Source organism: Heterocephalus glaber, unplaced genomic scaffold (assembly GCF_053883595.1).
Source record: "Heterocephalus glaber isolate CG9 unplaced genomic scaffold, H.glaber_assembly_v1.0 deba00001442, whole genome shotgun sequence".
Lineage (NCBI taxonomy): Eukaryota > Metazoa > Chordata > Mammalia > Rodentia > Bathyergidae > Heterocephalus > Heterocephalus glaber.
In genome coordinates this window covers 48866191-48881322 of record NW_028258296.1, presented here as the reverse complement: position 1 = coordinate 48881322, position 15132 = coordinate 48866191, and the positions used below count along the sequence as shown (strand labels likewise).

General features: G+C 35.5%; 1 protein-coding gene across 3 annotated transcripts in view; it reads left to right on the top strand.

Annotated features, from left to right (window-relative positions):
• Trim33 (tripartite motif containing 33) overlaps positions 1-15132 on the top strand; it is a 113632-nt gene that overhangs the window by 58214 nt on the left and 40286 nt on the right. For all 3 annotated transcript variants that reach the window (XM_004853778.3, XM_087213278.1, XM_004853777.3), the window contains exons 5-9: positions 5079-5195; positions 9082-9196; positions 11140-11286; positions 11751-11868; positions 14444-14718. In XM_004853778.3, coding sequence (XP_004853835.1) covers positions 5079-5195; positions 9082-9196; positions 11140-11286; positions 11751-11868; positions 14444-14718 — 772 coding nt within the window. The remainder of the gene's footprint in view (positions 1-5078; positions 5196-9081; positions 9197-11139; positions 11287-11750; positions 11869-14443; positions 14719-15132) is intronic.

Sequence of the window (15132 nt, the reverse complement as noted above, 5' to 3'; positions counted from 1 at the left end):
TGGATTTGAGGCACATTGCTCTATAAGCAGATTTTCTTTTAAGTGGGCAAAGTTAAAAAGCAAGTAACAATAAAAGAAAGTTTCTGATACAAGACAAGCAGTGCAAAAAAACCAAAAAGTGTGTGAGAACCTGTATAATATGTGTGTTTTACAATAGTGCAGCTTTTAAGTACATGTTGTTGGACTGTCTGTAGTCACTGGAAAGATATAATCCGACACTTCTGAATAGCATGCTGGCAGCTCCTAAAGAAAACTACTTAAAAAAAGATATAAGCCAAGATGTTCCTCATTTGACTAATTCCATTTAAGTTTAGATACGCAGTGGGGCTTAGGTTATCTCTATGGTAAGCCACATACAACATATTATTCCTATCAGTTTCCTTTTTTACTTTTTTGTTTTTTTGAGACTGGGTCTTGCTATGTAGTGCGGGCTGGCCTTGAACTCACTGTGTAGCCCACGTTGGCCTCAAACTCTCGGTGATCCTCCTATCTCAACCCCAAGTGCTGGGACTACAGGTGTGTGCCACCATGCCCAGGTCAGTTTTCTAAAATAAGATTTCAGGACATTGACAGTAATATAAGGGCCAAACTGGAGGAATGAAGTGTTAATTTACGGTACATGCATTTTGCTTGACTTTGGGGAGAAAATTTTACGTTATTACAAAAGACAAAAGACAAGTAATTGTGGACAAAATTAACATATTGTGTGTAACATCTTCACTTTTCATCATTTGTACAGACACTTTGTAGTATTTAACCATCACTATCAGTATCCACTTCCCTAATCATATCATCTGTCAATTCCAAGGTTTGTTATCTGGTGAAGTTCTACTAATCTAATATGGGCATTGCCATCTTTATCAATTACACAGACTGCTTCTCTAATTTCTTCCTTCCTGCTTGTGTGTGTCTTTCACTTTTCTCGCCATCATCAGAATTTTCACAAAGTCAGTTGTACTGTTAACCATCACCATATACTTCATTATCGGGAGGTATTAACTTTCCTGTATCTTGTCTCTATGGGATTCTGCGGGGCAGACCTTATTACAGCTCCCAGTTACTTTGTTGTTACAGTTCCATCAACATCATTGTCAAGGAGTGAAAAAGCTTCAAATTCTACCATCTTTTCTTCTGTCCGGTGTTTAGCCATCTTGAAATGTTGATTTTTGCTCTACTTGAACTCCATATGGAATCTTAAATAAGCAAAATAGCTTTTTTAAAAGTCTTTTTTTTCCCCTCAAAAAAACCTCTCATGAGGTCTTTGTGTACATAGTAGACTTTTTGTTATTGTTGAAGGTTTGTTGTTGTTGTTGTTTCACTGTAAATTCCTTAAAATTCCTGCAAAGAATAACAGTGATAACAAGCCTTAAACCTGTCTTATTGCCTTAAGTGCTTCATGTGTTTTGATCAGTTTAATTTTTGTAACTCCTTTAAAGGTAAATAAGAAGCGTTTCTAGAGATTCTGTGAGTGAGGCTGTGGTGTAGCTCAGTGGTAGAGTGATTACCTAGCATGTATGAAGCACTGGGTTGGATGCCCCGCATTCCCCTAAATTCTCAAAAAAGGCTAGCTTGCTCTTTATAGATACATAAATGCTTAAAGAGTGCCGTTTGGAATTTTCTTTGTTGTAATGTAGGATGGAGAGTCGGTAAATGTGTAGATAAAATTGGCTATAAATAGATAATTTTTGAAAGCAGACGACAGGTTAGTGGAATTAAACCTTGAATATATACTCGAAATTTTTTTAGTTTAAAAAATAGAATACGTAAGAAAAATGAAACTGAGCTATTTTTTTAAAAAACGTTTCCCTAGATAGTCAGTTTGGTTACAAGTTATAATAACATATTTTCCTACATACTCCAGAATCAAATCATTATTACACAGAGACAACAGAGAATAACACTGTACTTACTTGGCAGGTGGAGTAGTAATATTCAGGACTTAGTAAGACCAAATGAGCATTTTAAAGTTTAAAGTTATTAGGTGAGTGAGTCTCAGCCTTTAAGAAACTACCATTTTAGGGCCAGGGATTTAGCTCAGTTTCTGGAGCCTGCCTTGCAAGTGCAAGGTCCTGAGTTCAATCTCCGGTACCAAAAAAAACCCCACAAAAAAACAACAAAAAAAACCCCCACCGTTTTATTATTAACCTCCATTCTTTATTCCTAAGCACCATATTTTCAAAAATATCTTAGTAAATGGCATTAAATATTATTTATTTCTCAGTAAATAAAAAGCACGCAAGCATGCTGATTAATTCTGATCAAAACCAGATGACCAGTGGTATATTTATTATACTGAGTTTGAGTAATTCTAGCTTAAAGCATAGAAAGTTTTACTCAGACTGTCCTAAACTAAATCCTAGGCATACATAAATTTATTTAATTATAGTATAATTTTTTTTTTGGTACTGGGGATCAAACTTAGGACCTTGTGCTTCTGAGGCAGGAGGTGGCACCACTAAACTGAATCCCTGGCCTTACATAAATTTATTTAAATATTTTGAAATACTACTGAAAATAGCTCGTTGTGATTAAGAAGCCCATATTAAGAATCACTGCTTCATAATGCAAGATTAAAATCTAAGAAATTGCTTTCAAGTGTTAGCAGTAATCAAATTTATACTTAATCCATTTATTGATTTTTTTCTCACCATTTCTGAAGTAATTGTAATTTTGATTAAAGGAAACTTTTTGTAAGTTTATTCTATAAGCCATTAGAGTAATCAGGACTGCTTTCATAGTGTTCCTTTGTTTTTCAAACTCCTATGAGTATTTTTGTTTTAGTCACAGTTATAATTCAAATGAACAGAGACAAATGTGATTGTTACTTTTCTTTTTTTTTTTTGAGGCAGGGTCTCCCTTTGTAGTTCAGGCTGGCCCCAAACTCACAGTGATCCTCCTGTCTCAGCCTCCCGAGTGCTGGGACTACAGGCATGTGCCATCACGCCTGGCTGATGAATCCTACCATGAAGCAAGTTTCTCATTGTGTTAACAAACTTTCCTTCGTGTTGATTTCATAGCACTTCCTCTTTGTCTACCCTAGATGAGACTTTCACTTAAGACACAGCTATCTAGATACTCAGTCTTTCTTATCTCAGTTTTCTGCCTTTGCTTTTAGTTTTTCATTTTCTACAAAGACAATTTATAATTTGTTAGAACCTGAAACTCCTCATTCTCAGTGACTTTTTGTTTTAGTTTTGGAGACAATTTTGCTATGTAGTCCAGGCTGGCCTTGAACTTGATAATGTAGTGCAGGGTGATTTTGAATTTTCACTCCTTCTGTCTCAGCCTCCTGAGTGCTGGAATTAAAGGCATACGGCACCATGTCAGGCTAGTGACATTTTCTTGACTGCTTTAGCTGGGCATTACTGGTATGTTGTACGTAGAATCTTGCCGTACCTGACACAACTTCCCAGATCACCAAAGCTTCTGATCTCTTTGATGAAGTCAGTTGTTCCAGCATGTTTGGCTATGCTAACTAGTACCGTGTCTCATCTGAGTGCCTGCCTGTCTTAAAGTTCTAACTGGTCTTCCCTTTTCTGCCCTCTTCTTTAGGTCTTTTAAATTTCTGTTTGGTTATTTTTCATGAATGTAAATCTACTTTTCACATTCTGCTTAGAATTTCTCATGAGCATTCCATTACTTAAAGAATAAAATGCAGAAGTAGCATGGTATCCCAGGCCCTTCACAGTCTGCCTCTGGATTTTAAAAAAATATCAGTTATTGTGTCATATTCTGACCTTTGCACATTTCTCTTTGGCCATATTGAAGTCTTCATGGTGCATTAAACATGTCTATGCAGTGGGCTGGGTATTTAGCTCAGTGGCACCACGTCCGCCTTGCAAATGCAAGGTCCTGAGTTCAATCCCCAGTAACAAAAAACCCCAAAAAAACATGTCTCTGCACTTAGCAGAGGATGCCATTCTGCCTATCCATCCACAAAGCTTTCTTTGGCATTGAGGTCAATTTAGGCACTAGGTTCTGTTAGAGGTTATTATATATACCTCCATCATAGCTTTTGTCACAGTTTGATATCTTCATATTTTCCCTTTGTATTATTAGACTATATGCCATTTACTCACATGGAAAGCATGTAGAAGAAACTCAAAAATAATTTGTTGGTTTCATGAATAATTTACCAAAAGTAAATGAAACTAAAGAAAACTATTCTAGCTTCCTGGTAACCAAGGAACTCTAGACTTTAATGTTGTCTAGATTTTCACTAATAGAGGAATTTTGAACGTATCACTCATGTTGACAGAGTTACAGTAAAAGTGGTGTTGGTGGTGTCTTTATATAACAGTTTTGGAGGGTTTTGTAATATATGGCATCTAAAACTGAAAAATTTGATGTATGATTATAATGACGATAAATAAAAGTCATATCCAAAAGTGCATCTCTGTTGTGATTACAATTGCATTTAAAAGTGCATAATTAGCATTGAGAATGTAGGTAAGTAGTAGAATGTTAGCATGTGTGAGGCTTTGGGTTTAACCCCCAGCACCACAAAATTAATAAATAAAAGCTGCACACACATATATTACATTAAAATGGTAGCAGTGATTTTTGTGATGTTGGAACTATGATTTTTCCTTCCTTTGATACTATTTTGTATAGTATGGTGACATTTTATGATTTGAAATGTATTTAACTTATTCAAATATTTGGATTTTTTAAAAAATGTGATCTTGAATCAAAACTTTAGCGTGTACTCAAATACTTTTTGGTAAGTTTTTTCTTTCCTACTGATTTTTCAGTATTGGGGGAAGGAATTGCCAGTTAAAAATTGCTATTAAGGGGCTGGGGATTTAGCTCAGTGGTTCCGCAGCCTGCCTCGTAAGCAGAAGGACCCAAGTTCGATCCCTGGTACAAAAAAAAAAAATTGCTATTAAGGTGTAGTAATACACAGGTAGCCAGCATATAGAGTTGATTATTTAAGGTTTCAAGATTGAGGAATATAAATGTTATATACTGCAAATATATACTAATTTTAAAAAAGATTGAATTGTATAACTCTTCTTGATTTCCCAAATTTTAATTGTAAATTCTGTTTTAAATGCAGTTTTTGTTTTAATTTTAAGGTACCAGTTTTTAGAAGAAGCTTTTCAAAATCAGAAAGGTGCAATTGAGAATCTGTTGGCTAAGCTTCTTGAAAAGAAGAATTATGTTCATTTTGCAGCTACTCAGGTGCAGAATAGGTAAGTTTGTTGCCTTAAAACCATAATTTCACACTGGGATTATTAAAGAGGAGTGGATCCTGTTTAAAATTGTTTTCCTACTATATTAAGCATATATATAAAAATTTAATTTTTAAAAGGGAAGTGGTATAACTTGAGTTTGGGATTATTTGTTAATTAAGCAAAATTTAATTGGCCTAATTTTTATATACTTTCAGGATACATCCTTGACTGTTACATAATTAATAAGACTAATCTGTGTAAGCCTTAAATTTGGAAAAAGAAATTGCTATGAAGAGAGTTGAATTATAAAATTTAAAGTAGAGATTGTGTCAGAAATACAGTATAGAGAAGAGAGTATCAAGAATAGTGGACACTTGGGCATGGTGATGCATGCCTGTAATCCCAGCTACTTTGGAGGCTGATGTAGTAGGATCACAAATTTGAAGCCAAGCTGGCTTGGGGAGATCTTGCCTCAAAATAAATTTAAAAAGGGCCAGAGTTATAGCTTAGTTGTGGAGTACCCCTAGTTCAGTCTCTAGCACTACAAAAAAAAAAAAAAAGTAGTAGACACATTTATTTTCTCATCTCTCAAACAAGCATTAAAGCTGTACTTATAAGTAACCTTATAATATGAATACATAATATAGTTTCTGAGCATACTATGCACTCATATATTAGCTGCTGCTATTTTATTATTCTACCATTATTATTACTTAAAATTTTGGTACATTTCTGTATAAATTAATTTGTAGGGAAAGTGGAAATAAGTTCCATGAAACAGTAGATTAACCAGGTTAGAGGGCCGGGGATTTAGCTCAGTGGTTTTGCCGCCTGCTGCGCAAGCGCAAGGACCCAAGATCAATCCCCGGTACCAAAAAAAACAAGATTAGAGGTCTTACGCTAGAAAGACAAACACTTGGAGCTGGCATAATAAAAACTGGAAATTCCCGGAGGTATGAATAGGGGTACTACGTGCTTTTTGGGAAGTATAGATATCACAGATATTGGGATTTCCACTTAAATATTAACACTAATTTGTGACGATTAAAATGGCATATAATATATCACATTTGATATATTTTAACATCTCAAAAATTGAGTAAATTAAAATAGTGTTTTACAGATGCTCAAACTTTTCATCATAAGTGATAGCAAAAGAAAAAGGCCCCTGTAGATAGTCACACACACACACACACACACACACACACACACACACATGCTGTTCCTTGATGGTTGGTTTTTTGAAATGTCAGGATGTTTTAGGCTAAAGTACTTGATATGTTGTGGTTGATGTTGGAGAAGATAACTGTCTTCTCACAAATTATAGTTAGATGTCCCTTTCAGAGGCACTTCATTCATATAGAAGTTACGAGTTTTAAGCTTATGTTTTTGTATGTATGTTGCATTTTTTAATATATTCTGTACATGTGAGGTATAGTTGAAAATATGGAGAATGTTTAAATTTTTAAAAAATTAATTACCCATTACCATTAATCACCTTCAGAATACTCTCCCTTGCTTAGAACACGCTTATCCCTCATTCTGTCACTTTCTGAAGCAGTTCTGGAAGTCGTCTTTTCTGTCTTCGTAATTGTGTTGCCCTGGCCGCCTCAGTATCCTGAATCAATTCACAGTGATTATCTTTCATGACCATTTTGACTTTAGGGAAAAGCCAGAAGTTCTACAGTGCCAGATCTGGTGAATAAGGTGAATGAGAACACATTGTAATGTTTTTATGGACCTGGCTTTTCATGGGATGACACTCAGAAGCACATTTACCTTTTTTTTTTTCTTTTATCATATCTCATAGAGACACTCATCAAAGAGGACTTTGAGAACTGTTTCAGAAAGTGGCAAGAATGATGGGATAAGTGTGTTTGAAGCGAGGGGGAGTATTTTGAGGGTGATTAATGGCAATGTCTCTTACTATAGTAAGTTTTAATTTATATTTTGATGTATATTTTGATCACCCCTTGTATGTTGCTGAATCTGCATTAATCTGCTGAATCAGAAATAGGACAAAGGGTTTATCTAAGATTCTAAAGCTTTGGGGAAGCTTTAATCTCCAGAAAACTGTTTAAAAAGTATTAAAATCTCTAGTATCTTCCACTTTAGACAATTATTCAATGACCTCTCTGTTTTGGTGGCAGAGGGTGATTGCTGAGTGTTGCACCCAGGGCCTCACCCATGTCAGGCAAGTACTGTACTATACCACTGAGCTGCACACACACCAGCCCTCTGTTATCCTTTCACCCCTTTTTCCTCCTTTTGGTGTTTTGAGACCGGGTCTCCCTGTGTAGTCTAGGGTGGCCTTGAACTCACTGTGTAGCCTAGGCTGGCCACCAACTTGGAGCGGTCCTCCTCCCTCCGCCTTCTGAGTACCAGGTCCATTATTTTTTAATGTACAGTTTTTTCTTCCTTCACAATTTGAACATACAGTTGATTTAAGTCCAGTAAATCTGAAGCTAATTATTCTCTGCTTTCAGCATGCTTAATGATTTCCAACTGTGGCTCATTTTTTGTTGGAGACCTATATATTTCTTACCACAAGTAATTAGTACTTTTTTTTATTCCTTTTTTTTTTGGTACGGGGGATCAAACCTTGGGACCTTGTGCTTGTGTGGCAGGTGCCGGAACCACTGAGCTAAATCCCCAGCCCTAGTACCTTTTTTAAAAAACAAAAATATCTTCTGTTCACTTTAATAAGGACAGTATTCAGTAAAAGTATCAAGCTGGGTGTGGTGGCACATGCCTTTACACCCAAGATTCTAGGAATGTGAGGAAGGAGGCTTGGAAGTTCAAGCAACTTAGCAAGACGCTGTCTCAAATTTTTAAAAAAGGTGGGAATGTAGCTCAGTGTGAAGGTCCTGGATTCAATCCCCAGTATTGCAGTATTGCCCGCCCCGCCAAAAAAAAGGACAAAAGGAAGAAATTCAAATAACTGTCCAAGATGACAGTGATACACAAAGGTGGAAAGACTGCTTACGATTGCTTAGAGTGAATTAAAGTTGTTCAAATCTGAATTTTGCACACGAAAAGCAGTTTATATATAAAAAAGTGAAGATTACCTGTTATGATTATTTGTTGACATTTTAGGTATTTCTATTGGTTGAATATTCCCCATGTCCCATTTTATAAATATCAAGGTATCAGCCACTTCATATTTGCAACCCACACTTTCATAACCACAGTGGATGCTTATATTTATATCTAAAACATACAACAGCTATTTTTAAAATGGAGTTAAGAGGCTCGGAGGTGTTTGGGAATGTACCTCAATGGTAGAGCATGTACTTAACCTGTGAGAGCCCTAGGCTCAAGCCTCAGTATACTGCACCTTCCCCTCTCCCTGCAAAAAAAAAAAAAGATTCAAAATGTCTTATGCCTTTTAGTATATGCAGTAGGAGATCATTTTGAGAAGAAATTGTGGAAGGAGTATATTAGAACCCACATTTGAAATGGTTAAGTGTTAAGTGAAAATGAATGCTTCTAAATTTTAATTCCTGCCCTCTGAAAAGGTAATAATTATTGGTTGGGACATTGTTGGTGGAAAGCATCAAGATTAAACAGACCCATTGTGCCAGAATTGACCAGCAGTCTTTGGTGGTAGATGTTTATATGTTACATTCATGTTATAATGACTTAAAGAGATTGTTCGCCAACCTAATTGACTGGCCTATATGAGCTTAATTTAAAATTACTAAATATTCATTCTTTGTCTCTATACATAACTTGTTAGGACCAAATTAAGTGGTTTGGTCTGCAAAATACAAGTTGTACACTTTGACAGAGTTTTAACTTAAATACTTGGTTAAATGCCCAGTTGGATGAATTTCTGTAACAATTGATGACTCAAGAGACATAGGATAAGTTGATAACCTAATGATGCATTTCTCTTATTCAGGATAAAAGAAGTAAATGAGACTAACAAACGAGTAGAACAGGAAATTAAAGTGGCCATTTTCACCCTTATCAATGAAATTAATAAGAAAGGAAAATCTCTCTTACAGCAGCTAGAGGTATGGTTCAAAGCCAAAATAAAACAAAAACTGCTTCTCTTGCTCTTCAGCTGTTTTTAATGTTTATTGAAAGCTCTTTTAAATGGGTTGGGGTTATGGAAATAAAGCAAAATTTTAAAATAGATTTTTTTGGGGGTTTTTTTTCCATTTACTATGGGGAAAGAGACCTTTTTTCTAGTTAGTTACTTTGCAACCTGATATAACACTTAAAGCTGTATACATTAGGAAATAGTGATGTCCTCTTAGGAATGAAAAAATTACTAAAATGTGATGTAAATGAAGACAAAGCAGGCCATGACATTTCTCATCATAACAAGGACATAAAAGGCTTCTGCTTTAAGCCATTTGTGTTTCACCTTATTTTAAAAATATTTCCATAGTTGTGCAAAAAATGCTGCGCATTTTGAAATTTGTAAACCTTAAAAACTTACCGATAATTTTATGGTATTAGATATTTGTATTGCATATTTTAGATTAATATATAGTTCTAAATTTTTAGTTGAGGATCTAGCCAGTTTGAAATCCAAATTAATTTTTAATTAGACTCATCTTTACCACCCACAGTTGATTTCTCAACAAATTTTATATGTGAAATATATTAAAAGTTGTATGTTTTCTGCATCATTGAATAGTAATGATTTAAACTATGTATTTGACTACAGTATTTAACTTCCAAATACATAGAATATGTAGACTCCTTTAAAAATATTAGGCATGTACTTACATGTGAATGAAATTATGTAAGCTAAATTACTGAATTTCTGTCTTAAATACATCTTTCTGTTAGACACAATTGTGATATTAAAAATATTCTTGCACATATCATTAAAGTTGGGGGTCTCTTTCCTGTTATGCATCTAGCAAGTTGCTTTTAATCTTAGTAGGTTTTTTTCCCCCAAAAGTACCATGTGAATGGAGAGCACTTAGCAGTAACTATTTTTGATACATTCTAATTTACTATAAATACATCTTAGTCATATATCTAAAATAAAATTTGTAAAAACCATTGCAAGAGCTTCAGAATTAAAAGTTTCCTCTTACGGCTTAAGTGTAGGTAACTAGTAACTACATAATGATAAATACTGTGTGCTGTTATACTCCTAATTTTTAAAACATTTAAAACATTTTTTGTAGTGTAATGTGCTTCTTAAACTTTGTAAAAGAGAGGTTTTCCTAAGCTTTGCGAAAGGGATGATCTCCAGTGAAGTTGTACATGCTGTCAGTTAAGCACCATTACCCACTGATTATGTTATAAAATGAGCAGCTTGGTTCCTTGGGAAATGTACTGTCCAGTAAACTAGATGGAGTGATTTTGGGAAGAGTGTTTAACAAAGTAGGTAGGTTGTTCAGCATGCTAAATGTCAGAGTGCATAGGCTATTACCCATTCCTTCTGGTAGCTTTGGTTCCTGTTAAACATCTTACTTTTCCTTTGCAGCATTTTCTCAAAATTGGTTTTTCTGGTTTGATCAATCCTTATTCCTTTTTATGAACTTTGTTATATAAAAAGTTATCTTCATTTTACTATTAAAACTCTGGAGTTTTATCTTTTTTGTTTTGTTTTAGGCATTTAAGAAAAATACTAGCTTCAGTCTCATGCCACACCAGTAGATGGCACTGGTTATACAATATTTTTCATTGGCCTAGGAAGTATAGTGAGTTAAGATTATATAAAATTATTACTAAAGGTCAGCTCATAGTGCCACATTAGATTAATCAAATAGGAAGACACTGTTTTTAACAGATATTTTATGTGCTGAAAGAAAAAGATACCTAACATTAATTCCTGTATGTGGAATATTATAGCTTAGAGAACTAAGTTTTAGTTCTACTTTTATTAGTAATTTTTCCCCTTGATTGGTCATAGGCTTATTAAATAATCATGAACTAGTGTACGTTATTTTTTCATACAGCATTTTTGAGTGGAGCTTTTGCTCTGTTTCAGAATGTTACAAAAGAAAGACAGATGAAGCTACTACAGCAACAGAATGACATCACAGGTCTCTCCCGGCAGGTGAAACATGTTATGAACTTTACAAACTGGGCCATTGCAAGTGGCAGCAGCACCGCACTACTGTACAGCAAGCGACTGGTGAGTCACATATTATCTTTATTTTTCTTTAATTGACCTTATCTTAATAAGGTCAATAATACCTTATATTATTGACATTTGGCAATTATTACTGCCCAGTTGTCAAGATACAGGAAATTTATTATCAGCCCCCAAATTTCCCTATACCCTTGACCCTAGGCAACCGTTAATCTGATCTGACATTTTCTAGAACTTATGCTGTCATTTTCTAGAATTTTATGTAAAGGAAATCACGTAATCTGTATGTGCTCTTTTGAAGGTACCTAGTATCTTACTGCAGTTTATTATCAGAAATGACAAATTCAAGAATATGCATTTTATTCATTGCCGATTTACACATTAGCACTGTTTCATCTGAGACTTGACCCAGAGGGGCTATTTGAGCTTTTAAAATATCTGTATTTTGTATGCTTTCTCAGTTGGTATTTAGCATTAAGGCTAACATGACTTTTTTTCCCTTTAAGATTACTTTTCAGTTGCGTCATATTTTGAAAGCTCGGTGTGATCCTGTCCCTGCTGCTAATGGAGCAATACGTTTCCATTGTGATCCCACCTTCTGGGCAAAGAATGTAGTCAATTTAGGTGAGAAATAGTTATATTAATGTATTGTAGAACACTGAATTGAGAAAACATCTAAATCAAATTTTAAATAGTTTTTAAACTGTTTTGATTTTTGTTTTTTGAGACAGGACCTCACTATGTAGTTCAAGTATATAGTTCAGACTGGCTTGAACTCACTGTGTAGCCCAAACTGGCCTTGAACTCGAAGCAATCCCTCCTATCTCCAGATTGCTGGGATTACACCTGGCCAAAGTTTTTAACTTTAAAGTGTGAATAGCCAGATGTGGAGGCACATTCCTGTAATGCCAGCACTGAAAGAGGCTAAGTCAAGAGGATTGCAAGTTTTGAGTCCCACCTGGATAATTTAGTGGGACTGTCTCAAAATGAAAAAGGCTTTGAATGTAGCTCAGTGATAGAGCATCCCTGGGTGTGACCACTAGTAGTATTGCAAAAACGAAATGAAATGAAAGGAAATGTGAATGACTTGGAAAATAAGTCATTAAAAACTTGCTGTAGTTATGTTTTTGTTATGTCACTGCATTTTAACAATGTTTAAAGTTTACAGTATTGTGTTGTTTTTGTGCTGGGGATTGAAGTTAGGGCCTTCAACTATACAGGGCCCTCAGCCCCTATATAGTGTTCTATAGTATGTATCATTTCTAGTTTTTCCTTTTATATCTTTTCAAATTAATATTGACTTTCATATATTGAAGTTGTAGCAAATGGCATATACATTAATCCCAGCACTTTGGAGTCTGAGGGAGGAAGATCGAGAGTTTGAAGCTAGCCTAGGCTTCACAGTGATGCTGTGTCTCAAAAAACAAAACAAAACCTTCCTAAAGTAAACAGACAAACACTTAACAAATGATTCTTCATTCTCTGGGAGAGTTTCTTAGATGCTTAGTAGTTTTTTTTTTGTTGTTGTTGTTAAATTCTTTTATTGGTACATTTTAGGTATACAACACAATTACATTTCTCATTGGGAACTGTACCTTTACATAATGCATCTTGGTTCTTATTTTTTCCCCAATCCTAGCCCTCCCTTCACCCCCTCCACCCTTCCCTATTTACAAAGACTTTATTTCCATTTTTTCCATTTCTCATCATTTTTCCTTTCCCTTCTTTCCTTTCCCCTGCCCCTTCCACTACCCCTACCCCTTTGGACCTTTTCTTCCTATTTTGCATTATCGATTATTCATTCTAATCATTGGGCTTAGTAGTTTAATTATGCCAAATGGTGCACTAATGGAGGACCTTCAGGAAGCTGATATGTCCAGGAGTCACGTCTTGACAAATTCTTTTTTGGTACCGGCCATCGAACTCGGGACCTTGTGCTTGTGAGGCAGGCGCCAGAACCACTGAGCTAAATCCCTGGCCCGCTTGACAAATTCTTTAATGATAAAAGCAACATTTTTCACATGGATGAGAAATGGACTTTTCTTTTGTTATTCCTCATTGTGAACCTAAAAAAGATTTTTTAAAAAATCAAGAATGGTGACCCATGCTTGTATCCCTGTCTACTTGGGAGGCTAAACCAAAAGGATTACTTGAGCCTAAGAGTTCAAAGCCACCCTGGGCAACATAGTTATACCCTGACTCCCTCCCCCTCCCCTGGTACCAGGGATTGAACTCAGGATCTTGCGCTTGTGAGGCAGACACAGCACCACTGAGCTAATTCCCCAGCCCAAGACCTTGAGTCTTAAAATAGCACAAAGAAATTTCCTGACAAAGCTGTCTGTGGATTCAGTAAGTTCACTTTCAAAATAATAAAGTCCTCAACACTGGGAACTGTGAAAGTATCAATTGTGTGACCTTAAAAAAGAAAAAAGTAATCTTTGGGTAAAAAAAAAAAATCCTATTCATTTGACTATAGCCTTAGATCTACAGCTTTTATGTGCCATAGTAGCCAAGAGTGAGTTTTACATTTTCAAAGAGCTGTAAAAACAACAAAATTAGGGCCGGGGATTTAGCTCAGTGGTTCCACCGCCTGCCTCGAAAGCGCAAGGTCCTGAGTTCAAACTCCAGTACCAAAAAAACAAATAAACAAAAAAACAAAATCAAAGACTGACAGATCTTACATGGCCTTCCAACCTCTGCCTTAAATCACACCTTCCTAAAATATATCCTCTCTGACCCAAAGGAAAAATTGGTCACTTCTAAAGACATGAATGGATTAAACCATTTAGTATTTCCACAGAAGACAGTTTTGTAGCAAAGTAGTTCTCTGCCCTGTATATTTTGGCAATTCAAAAACAGATGGAACCAGTATTAGCAATCTTGAGTATCTATGAGTCTTGATATGGGAGAATTGATTTAGATTGATTAGCTGTGCACCCTCTAATAATATCTTTTTCACATCTTTAATTTTCTGCACACCTGTATAAATACAAGATAAGAGCAGATAATCAAAAGTCATTTTTATTTTGACTTGGGAATATATTAGGTTTTTGATCATCATCACCTTTAAACTTAGCTCCTGTCCCTGCTGTACTGTTGGAAACTTTGAGGTGCTGAAGGAGGAAAATACAATGACTAATTTATGAAGTAAACAGTTTAGTTGGTTATATGCAAATCTTTCTTATTTTTAAATCTTCAGGTAATCTAGTAATAGAGAGTAAACCAGCTCCTGGTTATACTCCTAATGTTGTAGTTGGACAAGTTCCTCCAGGGACAAACCACATTAGTAAAACCCCTGGACAGATTAATTTAGCACAGCTTCGACTTCAACACATGCAACAACAAGTATATGCACAGAAACATCAGCAGTTGCAACAAATGAGGATGCAGCAACCACCAGCTCCTGTACCGACTACAACAACAACAACACAGCAGCACCCTAGACAAGCAGCCCCTCAGATGTTACAGCAGCAGGTCAGTATTGTGTCACTACATTATTGATACAGATTATGAAGATTTATAAACTCTCCCATATAGATGAATTACACATTCAGAGTTACCAGCAGGAATAGAATTCAAAGATCAGAGTTCATTTGCACTGGTTGTGATAGGGATGTGACGAAAGTGTGAAGAAGAAAGGTGGTATAAGTAAGTAAATAACTTGTCTTGGGAAATAAAATTAATTCACTACTATGCTGGAAGTACTGAAGTTCTCATCACTCCACAAGATCATTGTGGACCAGAGAACCAGATTATTTTTGCCTAAGATCTGATCTGTTCTTTAGATCATTCCTATCCTTGTGGTTCTTCTGCTTTCTGTCCCTCCTGATCACAAGTATTACTCCAGGGTGAAGTAAATTCATGTTGATATGCTTTAAATACATACAT